The 14,225-nt window shown below is 40.2% G+C and overlaps 2 protein-coding genes across 4 annotated transcripts in view; one reads left to right on the forward strand and one right to left on the reverse strand.

Moving 5' to 3' along the window:
• Lamb1 (laminin subunit beta 1) overlaps nt 1-4,847 on the forward strand; it is a 66,975-nt gene extending 62,128 nt beyond the window's left edge. For all 3 annotated transcript variants that reach the window (XM_029484614.1, XM_021179111.2, XM_021179110.2), the window contains 5 exons: nt 1,119-1,326; nt 1,515-1,656; nt 2,605-2,781; nt 4,310-4,469; nt 4,558-4,847. In XM_029484614.1, the coding sequence (XP_029340474.1) occupies nt 1,119-1,326; nt 1,515-1,656; nt 2,605-2,781; nt 4,310-4,469; nt 4,558-4,694 (824 nt within the window). In that variant the 3' untranslated portion in view covers nt 4,695-4,847. The remainder of the gene's footprint in view (nt 1-1,118; nt 1,327-1,514; nt 1,657-2,604; nt 2,782-4,309; nt 4,470-4,557) is intronic.
• Nucleotides 4,848-6,778: 1,931 nt separating this feature from the next.
• Dld (dihydrolipoamide dehydrogenase) overlaps nt 6,779-14,225 on the reverse strand; it is a 19,530-nt gene continuing 12,083 nt past the window's right edge. The window contains exons 9-14 of the mRNA XM_021179066.2: nt 11,074-11,264; nt 10,219-10,389; nt 9,475-9,664; nt 9,032-9,169; nt 7,670-7,759; nt 6,779-7,573 (exon numbers count right to left, since the gene is read on the reverse strand). Coding sequence (XP_021034725.1) covers nt 7,508-7,573; nt 7,670-7,759; nt 9,032-9,169; nt 9,475-9,664; nt 10,219-10,389; nt 11,074-11,264 — 846 coding nt within the window. The 3' untranslated portion in view covers nt 6,779-7,507. The remainder of the gene's footprint in view (nt 7,574-7,669; nt 7,760-9,031; nt 9,170-9,474; nt 9,665-10,218; nt 10,390-11,073; nt 11,265-14,225) is intronic.

The following is a 14,225-nucleotide window of genomic DNA, read 5'->3' on the forward strand; positions in this document are numbered from 1 at the left end:
GCAGTGGTGGCGCACGCCTTTGATCCCAGCACTTGGGAGGCAGAGGCAGGTGGATTTCTGAGTTCGAGGCCAGCCTGGTCTACAGAGTGAGTTCCAGGGCAGCCAGGGCTACACAGAGAAACCCTGTCTTGAAAAAGAAACAAACAAACAAACAATTTATATCACATAACAAGTCCAAAAGTAGTGTAAGTTCATGGGACTGGGACTAGCTTACTTTGCCTCTTCCTCTTTTGCCAATATTAAGCCTATCAGCTTCATTCCTGAGACAGCCCCATCATAAGTTACAGTCTGACATGGTGACAGTGGCTGATGAGGAAGATGACCCCTCCCTCCCTACTCCTTTGCCAGCCCCTTTTTAGGAGGATAGAAACCTTTAGGCATTCCCATGCATCTTGGCCAGGAATGAGTCATGGTCCATACATAGATGGCACTGAAAGTGGAACGTGCCTATAGAAATTGGCAGACTAGTGATGATTTAGCGCTTATGATTTATTTTGCCTGACTTTCAGATAGATATTCTGTTGACAGAAAGTAGAAATGACTAATAAAAACTGTTTTCCAGTGACAACTGGAAACAAGATGTGGAAGCCCTGACGTAACCATATATTTTACCCCGCTTAAGTGCTCTGGGGTCCATATTTATGTTCTTAGTCAAAAAATGAAAACACCATGGAGAGATCTGCACTCCAGAGGTTTGCTGATGATGTTGTCTTGGCTCTTATAGCATTTAGTCCCTTCTAGAGTTCTCATAACTGGTAAGGAATATTGATACCCTTTTCCTTTTTGAGATAGGGTTTCTATGCAGTCCTAGTTATTCTCATTCACTTTGTAGACCAGGCTAGCCTTGGTCTGGGACGGTGTATATCAACCTCACTAAGTGTAAAGGTTTTTGTTCCCTTGCAGCCCCAGCTGTAAATGCTGGGCTCTTGTCTTCCATAACCTGAAACCACAGCTATACACATACAACATGCTGTCTGCCCTCTCTCCAGCCTAAAGCAAACTCTGCTGGCATCTACTTCTCCATGAGAGGGGCTTGTCTCTAGGTAGCAAGGGTGGCAGGTGCTTGCCATGCAGCTGCGTGAAGCAGCACTGTGGTGTTTGGTCTTTGCTTTTCACAGAGGACAGTGCTGATCTAGACAGCATTGAAGCAGTTGCCAATGAAGTACTGAAGATGGAGATGCCTAGCACGCCACAGCAGCTACAGAACCTAACGGAAGACATCCGGGAGCGAGTTGAAACCCTTTCTCAAGTCGAGGTTATTCTGCAGCAGAGTGCAGCTGACATTGCCAGAGCTGAGCTGTTGCTTGAGGAAGCTAAGAGAGCAAGGTATCTGAATATACACATGGCAATCCGGGGCGAGGGGTGGGTTAGATCTGCTGTAGCTAGCACCCTGTAAAAGCGACTTCTTTATCTGACAAAGGGCCTTTCAAATGGATATGCTTTCAAAGGAAATGCTGTTTTTCCAGTGGAAAAATGGTTTCATGTTAAAAGCAGTTGTTTATTCTTCTGCTCAGCAAAAGTGCAACAGATGTTAAAGTCACTGCAGACATGGTGAAGGAAGCATTAGAAGAAGCAGAAAAGGCCCAGGTTGCAGCAGAGGCGGCGATTAAACAAGCTGATGAGGATATCCAAGGAACCCAAAACCTGCTAACATCGGTAAGGCACTCGAGCTGGGCTGTATAGGGGGACACACATCAATTCCCTGTAACACTGAAAATTATTTTAACACTGCAAATTATCCCTTTAAATAAGTCAGAACTGTTTCTCTTGGCACAGGTGTTTTTCCCTCCTTTAAAATATGTCAGAAATTAAGCACTATTGCTTAAACAATTTTATTCATTTTAATTATTTACATTTTTTCCAAGTTAATGTTACACTTAAGAAACTGAGAATCTTTGGTCTGATTTACAAATGTTGTCCTGTGTCCCTACCAACATTAGCTTTGATAAATGTTTGCTAGTCAGTCAGTTTTGTGGAACATACCTATCCCTGAAGCTCATTTTTAAGGGAAACTAAGACAGTGTTGTCCTCCCAAGGAGACCAACTACAGGCATTCACCAGTTGCGCAGCTCTCTTTTCCTCTGGGATGACTTGCTATTTCTAGTACCCTGAGTCTTCACATCTTCGAGCTAATGCCCCATCACTGCCAGAATCTTAACACCAAGCTGACAGGACTGTCTGAAAAGATGGCTGAAGTTGCCAGTTTACTTTTCCACATAATTTGGAAATCCTCCTCACAGCTGGCTCACTTGTGAATGATCTTAAGCTAAACACAGCTGCGATCAGCAGAAAGTATGATGTGTGACGCAGAGTAACTGAAGCTGGGTAACTTCATCTCACCCAGCGCTTCTCAACATTCCTAATGCTACCCTTTAATATAGTTTGTGTTGTGGTGACCTTGAACCGTAGAATTATTTGTTGCTACTTCATAACTGTAGTTTTGCTAGTTATGAAAATATCTGACATGCAGCCCACTGGTTTAGAACCCCTCCTAAGCTGTCCCAATGCTGTCTGTGCTTCTGAGCTCATGCAGACGAGCATAGCAGCCTCTCTGCCCCTGAACTTGTACTAATGGAGTCTGGATGATTAACATTACACCTTTAGATTGAATCTGAAACGGCAGCTTCTGAGGAAACCCTGACCAACGCCTCCCAGCGCATCAGCAATCTTGAGAGGAACGTGGAGGAGCTTAAGCGTAAAGCTGCCCAGAACTCTGGGGAGGCAGAATATATTGAAAAAGTGGTATATTCTGTAAAACAGAACGCAGACGATGTTAAGAAGGTAAGTGGATCTTTGTAACTTCATAGCTAAGGTGATAAAACGGTAATTAAGTTTTTTTCTTTACCTTTCTTGACATTAATAAGATACAAACAGCCCAATGACCTATTTTAAAACAGAAGTCTTTTGGATAAATGAATAAAGAATGGAATATGGGAGGCTGGTGAGATGGCTCAGCAGGTAAGAGCACCCGGCTGCTCTTCCGAAGGTCCCGAGTTCAAATCCCAGCAACCACATGGTGGCTCACAACCATCCCTAACAAGATCTGACTCCCTCTTCTGGTGTGTCTGAAGACAGCTACAGTGTACTTACATATAATAAATAAATAAATCTTTTAAAAAAAAAAAGAATGGAATATGGGATAAAACTGTAAACATAGGCCCTTAGATCTCAACATGGGTATGAGTTTAGAAGAATGAATTATATCTGGGGTGGTACTCTAAAAGTATACACTAGTTATTTCTGTACTGTAGGTTCAGAGAGGGCTTTTTGACATAGCATTTAGCCACCCATTTGAGAATAATTTAAAGACAGGATGGGAAAAGCTTAAGAGTCCCTTACACAGAGTAGCTAGTAGGAAATCAGATTGGTACCTTTTCTCTCTCCTTAGAAGGTGATGTATTTAGCAAATTTATATTTCACATATATATTTCATTTCTAAATTTACTTCCAAAGACAGCTTTTTAAACTTGGAAGTGAAGTCAGGATTGTTAAATCTGTCATGTAACCTAATTCTGATTTCTTCCTACTGGAGAAGGAAAAAAAAAAAGTTGCCAGGCAGTGGTGGCGCATGCCTTTGATCCCAGCACTTGGGAGGCAGAAGCAGGCAGATTTCTGAGTTCAAGGCCAGCCAGGGCTACACAGACAGAAAGGAAAGGGGAGGGGAGGGGAGGAGGGAAGAAAGAAAAAACAAAGAAAGAAAAAGGAAGGAAGGAAAGAAAAGGAGGAAAAGTAATACACTTTATAGCTTCCCAAGTCTAACATAAAAACAATTTCAGTGCAATTGGGAATTGGGAAGACAGGCAACCTAAGAGAAACTCTTGCCAGGTCAGACTACGCTTCCCTGATCTTGCTTCTCTGCAGTCTGAAGGTACAAATCTCCAGACATTTTCATGGCACTGAAAAAAAATGACACTATAGAAAAATGTCAAAGCTCTAGAAGTGAATTTTTATAATCAGTTTGTACCTATTGGTCAACCCTGTGTTCTCTATATTGGGTGTGTGTGAGAGAGAGAGAGAGACCAGGCTGGCTCAAACTCAGATCTTCCGCCTGCTCCTTAAATCTGGAATGCCCAGATTTAAGTGTGTGCACAACGCATCACTTTGTTTTATGTGTATGCTACAGGAATTATAATTCCTAATTTTTCTTGCATTGTAAATTTTAAAAACAACTTAATATGAAGCCCAAGTACTTTGATATTCCTTAATCTAAGATGCTTGCTTGTCCAGAAAAAGCAACCTTCATCCAGGGCTCTTGGATGTTATTACTGACATACCCATTTTATCTTTCTGTCTTAAACTCTATCTGCAGACTCTAGATGGCGAACTTGATGAAAAGTATAAGAAGGTAGAAAGTTTAATTGCCCAAAAAACTGAAGAGTCAGCAGATGCCAGGAGGAAAGCTGAGCTGCTACAGAATGAAGCAAAAACACTCTTGGCTCAAGCCAACAGCAAGCTCCAGCTGTTGGAAGGTGGGTCTTTTCTTCCCACTGACGGTTTCTATAAAGGTGAAGGCTATAAGCAGTTCATACTTAACGTTACTTTTATTTCTCTCCACAGACTTAGAAAGAAAATATGAGGACAATCAAAAATACTTGGAAGATAAAGCTCAAGAATTAGTGCGACTGGAAGGAGAGGTCCGCTCCCTGCTTAAGGACATAAGTGAGAAAGTTGCGGTTTACAGCACCTGCTTATAACAGGAAGGGGCTGCAGAGGGGCTCAGTGACCAAAGTAAACCACATGCACAATCCGAGGCAGTCGTCTACAGATAACCCATCATCTATTTAATGTTTTTAACCACCTACTTTTGTATGGAGTTAAATAAAAGACATTGGTTTTGTATAAACATCCGATATGTCTCTTTTATTAAGTGTTACTGTCTCTGTGGAGATGGACTTGTGAAACGCTTTAGACAACACTAATTTCTCTTACGTGTGTGAACAAACTAAAAACACTCACCCATTTGTTAAGGTCAACAACGTTCCTCCGAAACTATATTCCTTTTAACACCCCCCACCCCGTGGGTATCCTAGGTAGAAGTTAAGTAGGGAGGATATGGGGCTGCTTGTGACATTTCTAAGAACCCCAGCTTCTACATTTTCCTTTAGAATGGGGCCAGGGTTAGTGATGGGCAAATTTTGGTGACTTAGGGCAGTGTAGTTTGGAAACTGTTCATGCCCATGGAGCAAAGCTACTCACACACACGACTCTTAGCTTTTATAGTATACTTTGGCTATATGCTAGGTTGTATCACGGACACAGCTAACTGAGGGGGGAACAGCCTGGCCTTTTTACACATTCTTAGATACCCGCCAAGCCCCAATACTCAACACAGGTGTAAATGAAGCTGACCAGAAATAAACAGCTATAATTAAAACATGGCAACTTCTAATCTAAAGCAATTACTTCTCCCTTTTACCTAAGAATCTGAGTACATACCAAGACGACCACACTGCTATGTTTGCAAAGACACTCCTCCTGTCTCTTTCCCACAAAGCCCTTCCTTTTTTATAGATAGTAAACTCAGTGACTAGGATCGCTCCTACAAGCTCCTTGCATATATCTCTATTCTCATACTTGATGAGAACCCTTCACTTGGACAACTGCTGGTTTTGTGTAGCTATATAACTAGGAGATTATAAAATTGTTTTACTATTTCTAAATTACAAACTTCCCAGAGAGGAGGGGGCACGCTTGAGACTTAAATCAACCATCACCCAACCTAAAATTGACATTTTAGATTAAAAAATACAGCCTTAACTTCCATTAATGACACATTAGCACATACAGCACCAACTCTCCTGTTAATTGCAAACTGGGAACAACAAAAAACCAAAAACCATAAAGGTACTGCAAATTAAACACCAACTTAGACTTGAGGCATAAGACAAAGGAACAATTTCAGCTGCAAAGTTAAAAACAGTTAAGAGTTGAGCCAATTTAACTGATTTTTAAAAATTGTAGACAGCCAGGCATGGTGGCGCGTGCTTTTAATCCCTGCACTTGGGAGGCAGAGAAAGGCGGATTTCTGAGTTTGAGGCCAGCCTGGTCTACAGAGTGAGTTCCAGGACAGCCAGGGTTATATAGAGAAACCCTGTCTCGAAAATTCCACCCCCCCCCCAAAAAAAATTGTAGAGAGAAGTAATTAAAGATTAGAAACAAGTAAAATCTTTGAACTACAATCGTGCAACAATATTAAAGCCTCTGAATGTCACTGATCTTTCATGTCTTTACAGATAATTAAATGTTTAGCCTGTACTTCACATAACAATACTCAGAGTCAATATTATTCCCACTTGGCTTAAAACTGTATCCTTTAAGTTGCAGTCAAGTGAATAACTTTTCTTTGTATATTTTTAAGTAGTTATCAATTTAGGAGGTACTCAATAAATCTGAAATGAAAAACTTAGATGTAACAAAGTACTAGTGTTTAGTTCATTGCCTTCGTTGAGATACTCAAGTCATTTTAACATTTAGACATTCAATAACATCAATAAATATAAACTGTAGCACTCTTAAAAAATGGCCATTTACTAAGATTAAAAACATAAAAAGATAAATAGACCATTTACTAAGCCAAGGAAATCCACATGGAAACTACACACACGAGCGCTTCCCTTCCCCCTCCTGAAGCACAGCTGGCTAAAGCACAGGTTAGTAGTCATCTGTACACACACGAGCGCTTCCCTTCCCCCTCCTGAAGCACAGCTGGCTAAAGCACAGGTTAGTAGTTATCTGTAAAGGAAATCAAAGGGCAGTGACCACACCAACACCTTAGAACTGTTGGACAGTGTGAACATTCAGTGCTGCAGACGTGACAATTCAAAATAAAAGGTAATCAGAGGTAGTGAGAATTAGAACAATCTTAATATACACTCAGAATAACCAGTAAATAAATATTTAAGACATGTTTATTTTGGTATCTTCATTCCCTGGTATAATCATGAGTCTCCATTTAATACTTCTGTAGACAAAAATCTTCATTTAGGTAACATGTATTTCTACCTCTTAAACTGCCAGGAATTTGGAAGTTAAATAAATGAGAGACAATCAGTTTTATTTACATAAGCTGTTTGTACATATTTGAATCTTGTTCTAGTCACTGACTCGTTTCCAATATGAAAACCAAATTTAAAGTAACTTTGCCAGTTTTCTTCAAGTTGTTCACACATATTCTCCAGCTCCTTCCTTGTCAACAGATTCACCTCCACTAAATTAGAGGTAAAATCTATTAGTGCTAATTCAGTGAAGTTGAATCTCGTAGACAGTATGAAAACAGGTCAAAAACTTTCCAGGATTCTTCTATATGTAGTTTTCTGTTTGCATTAATGCCCTGGAACAAGATACGTGACATATAGGTACATGGTTATCCCATTCTGTTCAAACCTACTAAAGACCTTCCACAAGTTTCATAATTTCATCCTGCAAATCCTTGGAACTGGAAGATTATCCTGTTCAAAAATGTAATGTTGACAAAAGCTTCCAGATTTTAAGAAAAACAATCTTCTAATTAAAAGTTGATTGGTTTTCCAAAAGCTGCAGCCAAGTTTGCTTCTCTAAAAGCCTCTGATAAGGTCTGCAAGGGAAAACAATTCACAATTAAACCTGGGTAGTTACAGATCAAAAGAACACGGGGGTAGCCATTAAGCCTGTGTGTATTGGTAATAATTACCGGATGCGCATGGCAGACTCGAGCTATATCTTCACAGGAAGCACCATATTCCAATGCCAGGGCCGCCTCATTCACCATTTCTCCAGCACCCTTGAAATGAAAAATTGTTTTTAAGGCAAAAGTAACTCCATGCTATGATTTAAAAAAAAAAAAAATCTGGCTTTTAGGCTTTCACAGTTTTTGTCTAAACCTCTATTATCACAACAGTTGAAGAAATCAGAAAAGTTTCCCAGTCAAGAAAACCCTAGGAGGGCTGGTGAGATGGCTCAGTGGGTAAGAGCACCCGACTGCTCCTCTGAAGTTCCGAAGTTCAAATCCCAGCAACCACATGGTGGCTCACAACCATCCCTAACAAGATCTGACTCCCTCTTCAGGTGTGTCTGAAGACAGCTACAGTGTACTTACATATAATAAATAAATAAATCTTAAAAAAAAAAAACAAAAAAACAAACAAAAAAAAAACCGTAGGAAAAAGTCTAACAAGAGAAAGTCTGACAGGAGAAAAGTCTGACAGGACAAAGTCTGACAGAAGAGAAGCTTGAGCTCTGAAGCCACTTTGCTATTTTTATGTGTGTATGCTTGTCTGAAAAACAGCACCTCTCCCACAATGCTGCCAAAGTAAATATGAACAGTAAGTTTTAAAGTCATAACAAGTGTCCCAGGAAGAACTGTTAACTTTACTGTTGTACCACACAGCAGGGAAATAGACTTCAGACTCAGTGATGTCTAAGTCTTTCCTCAGGAGGTGACAAAAGTCTGGAAGCAGAGTGGTTACACCAAGGGCACACTATGCACGTGTCCATGCCCCAAACTGCCTATCAAGCCTGGCCTACTAAGAAAAGGAGAGTGGGGCAGGAGAGATGGCACTGGCTGCTCTCGTAGAGGACCCAGGTTTGGCTCCCAGCAACCACATAGTAGCTCACAACTCTAGTCTCAGTGGATCCAAAGCTCTTTCCCAGCCTCTGTGGGCACTTTATGCACGTTGTGCACAAACATGAATGTAGGCAAACACCCATACACATAAAATAAAAATTTAAAAAGTTAATGAGCGAGGAAGAGCAGAAAGATGAGGTGAGAAAGGCAGGGAGGGCAGAGCACAGTGACAGCAGAGTCAGCAGGCTTCATCCCACCAGTCTGAGGTGTCAAACATCACTCGTGCACTAGTGGTGAACAGGCAGTATGCAAGTAGGTGATATGGCAGGCAAGACTGTGCAGGTGCTGCTGTGGTACCTTGCTAAGAGCAATGCACAAAACTCTCACTCACATTAGCAACAGCAGAATAGAGACAACAAGTGTACCAAATTCCATCTATGAAATGATTCCCAGAGACCTTACTGGGGCTCCTCCGACTGCGATACTTACTGGTCCTAGAATATGTGCTCCCAGAACTCTATCTGTTGACTTATGTCCAAGAATCTTCACCATGCCATCTGTGTCAGCATTTGTTTTAGCTCTGCTGTTTGCAGCAAAGGGGAATTTTCCAATTTTGAACTCAATACCCTGGGGAGAACATAAATGAGAGCATATATTAAGCATTCTATAAGTTTGTTCGCATTAGTGAAACCATCTCCCAAATGTTAAGAAAGAAAACCCCTGCAAGTAACTGTTCAGGGCACACAGAATAAAATTTAGTGTAGGAAGAAATGTAAGCAAATATAAATGCCATTTGGCTGTATTCCAAAGCCAAGTATACATAAGCTCTAATGTTCTACAGAGTTATTAAAGGCAAAGATAATGCTTTCTAGTCACTGGTGCCATTAGTTTAAGTCCCATGATGGAGTAAAACTGCCCATCCTTAGGATTACCTCTTCTTTCAACTGTTCTTCTGATTTGCCAACCCAAGCAACCTCGGGGTGTGTGTAAATCACTGATGGCACACAATTATAATCAATGTGCACAGCACCGCCTGCCATCCCTTCAACACAGATGATGCCTTCATCTTCTGCTTTGTGAGCCAACATTGGACCAGCAACCACATCTCCAATAGCATAGATACTACCAGGAAAAAGAAACTCACGTCAAAGGAAATTTAGTTATACCACAGAAGCACAGTCTAACTAGTAAATCACCAAAAGGTACAGTCAATCCAATCAGCTCTTTAGACACCAGAGCTAAATATCTAATCTTTGAGCCATAAAAATTCAATTACTTATATTTAATTTACACAGTCTTATTTTCAAAACAGTATCTAAAATAAATTTATAATTATTGAAAATGCCCAACACTCTCAAGCCTGAGAGAGATATGAGGATCACTAGAGTCTAGTTCAAGACTAGCCTAGACCACAGAGCAAAATTTCATCTCTAAATAAGATAGTTGAATAGCAAATAAAACATTTTCAACTAAGATATTAGTAACTAGAAAGGATTAATACAGTCTTTACTACTATCACTTTTACAACCTTGATCAAATTACTAGGGAAGAAATGCTAGGTATTTCTTTACAATATACCTGCCTCATCATGGGTCTGTTTTTATCTTTAGAGAGAGCCAAAAATATCATGCACATAACATTTTTAAAAAGAAAACATAGGTAATTATTCAACTTACTTTGGAATTTTAGTTTGAAATCTGTTATTGACTGGAATTCTACCTTTGGGATCTAGTTCAATTCCAAGTTCTTCTAGCCCCAAATTCTGAGTAAAGGGCCGCCGACCAATGCAAACCAAGAGTACATCACAAGTGATAACTTCAGCTTTACCGCCAGAAGCAGCTTCGACACTGAATAACAAACAGTGTTAACTGTAAACACATACCTGCATCAACAGCTGAAAGGAGCCATGACATTTCTAGTGTCTTTATTTCATTATACACACAAGTCATGCAAATTCTTAAAAGTTTATTCTTAAAATCTCATAAAACCAGGCAGTGTAACACAGAGGTAAGAACATAGTCTCATGGCTGAAGATGGAGCTTAGTGGTAGAAAACTTGCTTAGCATGCATGACATCTTTAGGGTTTTGTCCCCAGGACCTCAAAATAAACCAAAGATCTCAGAAAGATTCCATGTTCAAGCCTCTTACCAACTGTCTGATTGTGAAGTTACTTTGTTAAATTAGGTAAATATTTAATGAGTATCAGATACATGTTATTAATTTAAGTAAACCATCACCAAACTCCCCATGTTCTAACAATGCTAAATGAAAATTTCTAAACACAAGGGACTTTAAATTTTATGAATACATATATATAATGAAAATTATCACAAAGAAACTATCTGATTAAATTTTTTTTGCATCAACTAATTCATAAATTTTAACTGGCTAATTTGATGGGCAATACTGTGTACTACGAAGCGTTAAGATAATTCTGAGTTATAAAAAGTTTACACGACATTTACTAATCTGACGAGTACTTTTTGAGATAAGCAAGGATGATTTGCCAAAAACAAATGTATCATACTTACGACACATCAATTTTTCCATCTGACTTCTTGGTGGCACCAGTAACTTTTGTATTCAGTTTAAACTTAAATCCTTGCCTCTGAAGTATACGTTGAAAATTTTTTGATATCTCCATGTCAATTCCAATTCCACCCACATGACCCAAAAATTCAACTGCTGTCACATCTGCACCAAGTCTTTGCCAAACTGAACCCTAAAATTAATTTTTAAGAAAAGTAAATCACCTAAGTTTCTATAGCAACATTTACTAATGATCTCAAATATTGTAATATTTAGGGGAAGTTCTAGGGCTTAAAAGGAAACCCGTTTAGGATTATCTATTAGTTATCTATTCCACATTTACTTACTATAAGCCAGATCCATTGTGAATCATTAGGCATTTGTTACTAAACAATAAAATCTGGTGTCCCTGGGAACTTTACAATATGGTAGAGGAAGTCAACTGCCAATACATAAATTTCATGCTGGAGGATCATAAAGAGCTATAAGGAGGAGGAGAAAACAGATCCAGGGCCAGCTTAGATAGCATGACTGCACAAGGCTTCCTTCCGTCTATGTAACATTTACATGGGAGAGTGAAGGAAACCAACTATAGCACTGACTGAGAGAAGAGAGTCTAAGGCAGAGAAGAAGCACACAGGTCCTAAGATTAAAGAAGTATGATGTTAATCTTGCCCTGGCTTCAGCTGTAAAGCCAGGACCTGCCCTGAACCTGGATTAATGAATCTCTCAGCCTTCATCACAGCATCCTCTTTGTACAGTAGATGGTGACTAACACAGAAATACTGTACAGAAAAAACGAGAGGCTATGGTGCACCCAACTGTAAACGTATAGCACATCCCTTCCCCCAAGGCTCAACAATCATTGCAGAAATTAGGACAGGAAGATTGTAAGAGCCATCAAACATTCATAGCAAAACAGTATTTGCTGGCATGGCAGGGCACTGCAGACAAGGAACTCCTATCATGGTGGCTGTGCCTGCATGTATAAGACCTGTACAAGATTAAGACCACCATCATCTTCTCATGGACAGGGAGGGGCTGATAAAATCCCACCCCTAGATGAGAAGGTGCTGCAGAGGTTACGTTTTCTACAGGAATCCATGCTCCAAGAGATGGCCTTTGCCCATGCACACAGCACTAAAGGGACTCAGTGAGTTTAGAGGGAATACACGAAGGTGACAGGGCAAGTGGTGGGAGGGACAGAGGAAAATCTGGAGTGGAGAGAATGGAGGGTGGATGTTATGAAAATATAAGCGTGTAAGAAAGTCTCAATTAAAAAAAAGAAATCTGGGGCTGGAAAAATGGCTCAGCGGGTAAGAGTGCTGACTGCTCTTCCAGAGGTCCTAAGTTCAATTCCCAGCAACCACATGGTGGCTCACAACCATCTGTAATGGGATCTGATGCCCTCTTCTGGTGTGTCTGAGGATAATTACAATGTACTCACATACATAAAATAAATAAATAAATCTTTAAAAAAAAAAAGAAATCTGAATAAGCCATTAAAAAAAAGATAAAGCAGACGGTAGATGTAAATCCTGCACGAGACGGGAAAGAAAAGAAGGTGACTGGGTGTGTGTGCGTGTGTGTGTATGTGGGTGTGCATGTGCACATGCGCGTGTGCTCACAAGAAGGCTTTCTGACATAAATATAAGCATGTGTGTGCAAGAAAATGCACCTGAGAATGTGTGATACCCAGGTATAAACAGAGCATGTTCAACTATAAATCAAAAGGAAAATAAACAGAAACTCGGGTGGCAGAGGCAGGAAATCTGTTCAAGGCCAGACTAATCTACATAGCAAGTTCTAGGCCAGTCAGGGCTATAGGAGACCTTCTCTCAAAAAATAAGGGAGAGAATAGCAGGTAGAAAGCAGACCAAGTTTAAAGAAAGAAAAGAAACAAACACCACAGAACTGAGTCACTGAGAAGGCAGAAAAACACGTTATGAAGTACAAAGAAGAGGTGAAGATGTCACTCTTAGGGAAGACGTTACTCCCAGTAGCAGAAGAACAACAACAGGAGAACTGTGAGACAAAGTGCTTTCAAATCTGGAGCATGAGCACAAGGTGAGGAGTCCTGTCCAGCCCACGCTTTTTCCTGCCCGTTACTCAGGAAGTCATGTAAGGGTAGGAGAGACAGCGTGCCAGTAAGGTAGAGCACAAGAGAGGAAGTAAGCGGCCATGGCAGAGACTAGTACTCAGCTAGGGAAACAAAGGCTCTTCAGCCAGGCTGACACCAATCCAAAGGGTCTACTTTCCTGCAGGCGCAGATATCACCCTGGGGATCGCAGAGGAAGACTATTTTTCATATGTCAAGGGTTATCAGATAAAAAAGAGAGACCAGTTTCAATGCTCAGAAATGATGAGAAAACAAAGATGCAGACTATAAAACAAAGGGCATACTAAAGACTAATGATTTACCTAAATAAGTTATGTTAAAAGAAAAGGTGTGTCTGTTATTACTGGCAGTTTTAAGCAAAACTCAACGACTGACCTGATATGTTATACCAAAACAACAACAACCGCAACAAAACAAATAGAAGTAGGTTTTTTGTTTTGTTTTAAGACTCATTTTTATTTTACATAAATGGGTGATTGCCTGAATGGATGTCTGGGTACCACGTATATGCCCGGTGTCCTCAGAAGCAAGAAGAGGGCACAGATTCTCTAGAACTGGAGCAATAGATAGTTGAAAGTCACCATCTGGGTGCTGGGAACTGAACCAAGCTCTTCTGCAAGAGGTACTCTTGTGCTCTTAAGCACTGAGCCATCTCTCCCTTTTGAGATGACTGCCTAAAACCTTCCCAATCTTGTCCTTTTGAGTATGTGCTAAATAAATGTGATAAAATAGTATGTGCTGCTAACCATTAAGCTATCCCTCTAGCCTCCAAGAAGAGGTTCTAAGTCCCTTTCAATCACAGAGCAGCAAGAAAAGGAAAATCCAGGGGTCTGGAGAATTGACAAATGGGACCTCATAAAATTGCAAAGCTTCTGTAAGGCAAAAGACACCGTCAATAAGACAAAAAGGCCACCAACAGATTAGGAAAGGATCTTTACCAATCCTAAATCAGATATGGGACTAATATCCAATATATATAAAGAACTCAAGAAGATGAAATCCAGAAAATCAAATAACCCTACTAGAAAATGGGGT

This window comes from Mus caroli, chromosome 12 (assembly GCF_900094665.2).
Source record: "Mus caroli chromosome 12, CAROLI_EIJ_v1.1, whole genome shotgun sequence".
Classification (NCBI taxonomy): Eukaryota; Metazoa; Chordata; class Mammalia; order Rodentia; family Muridae; genus Mus; species Mus caroli.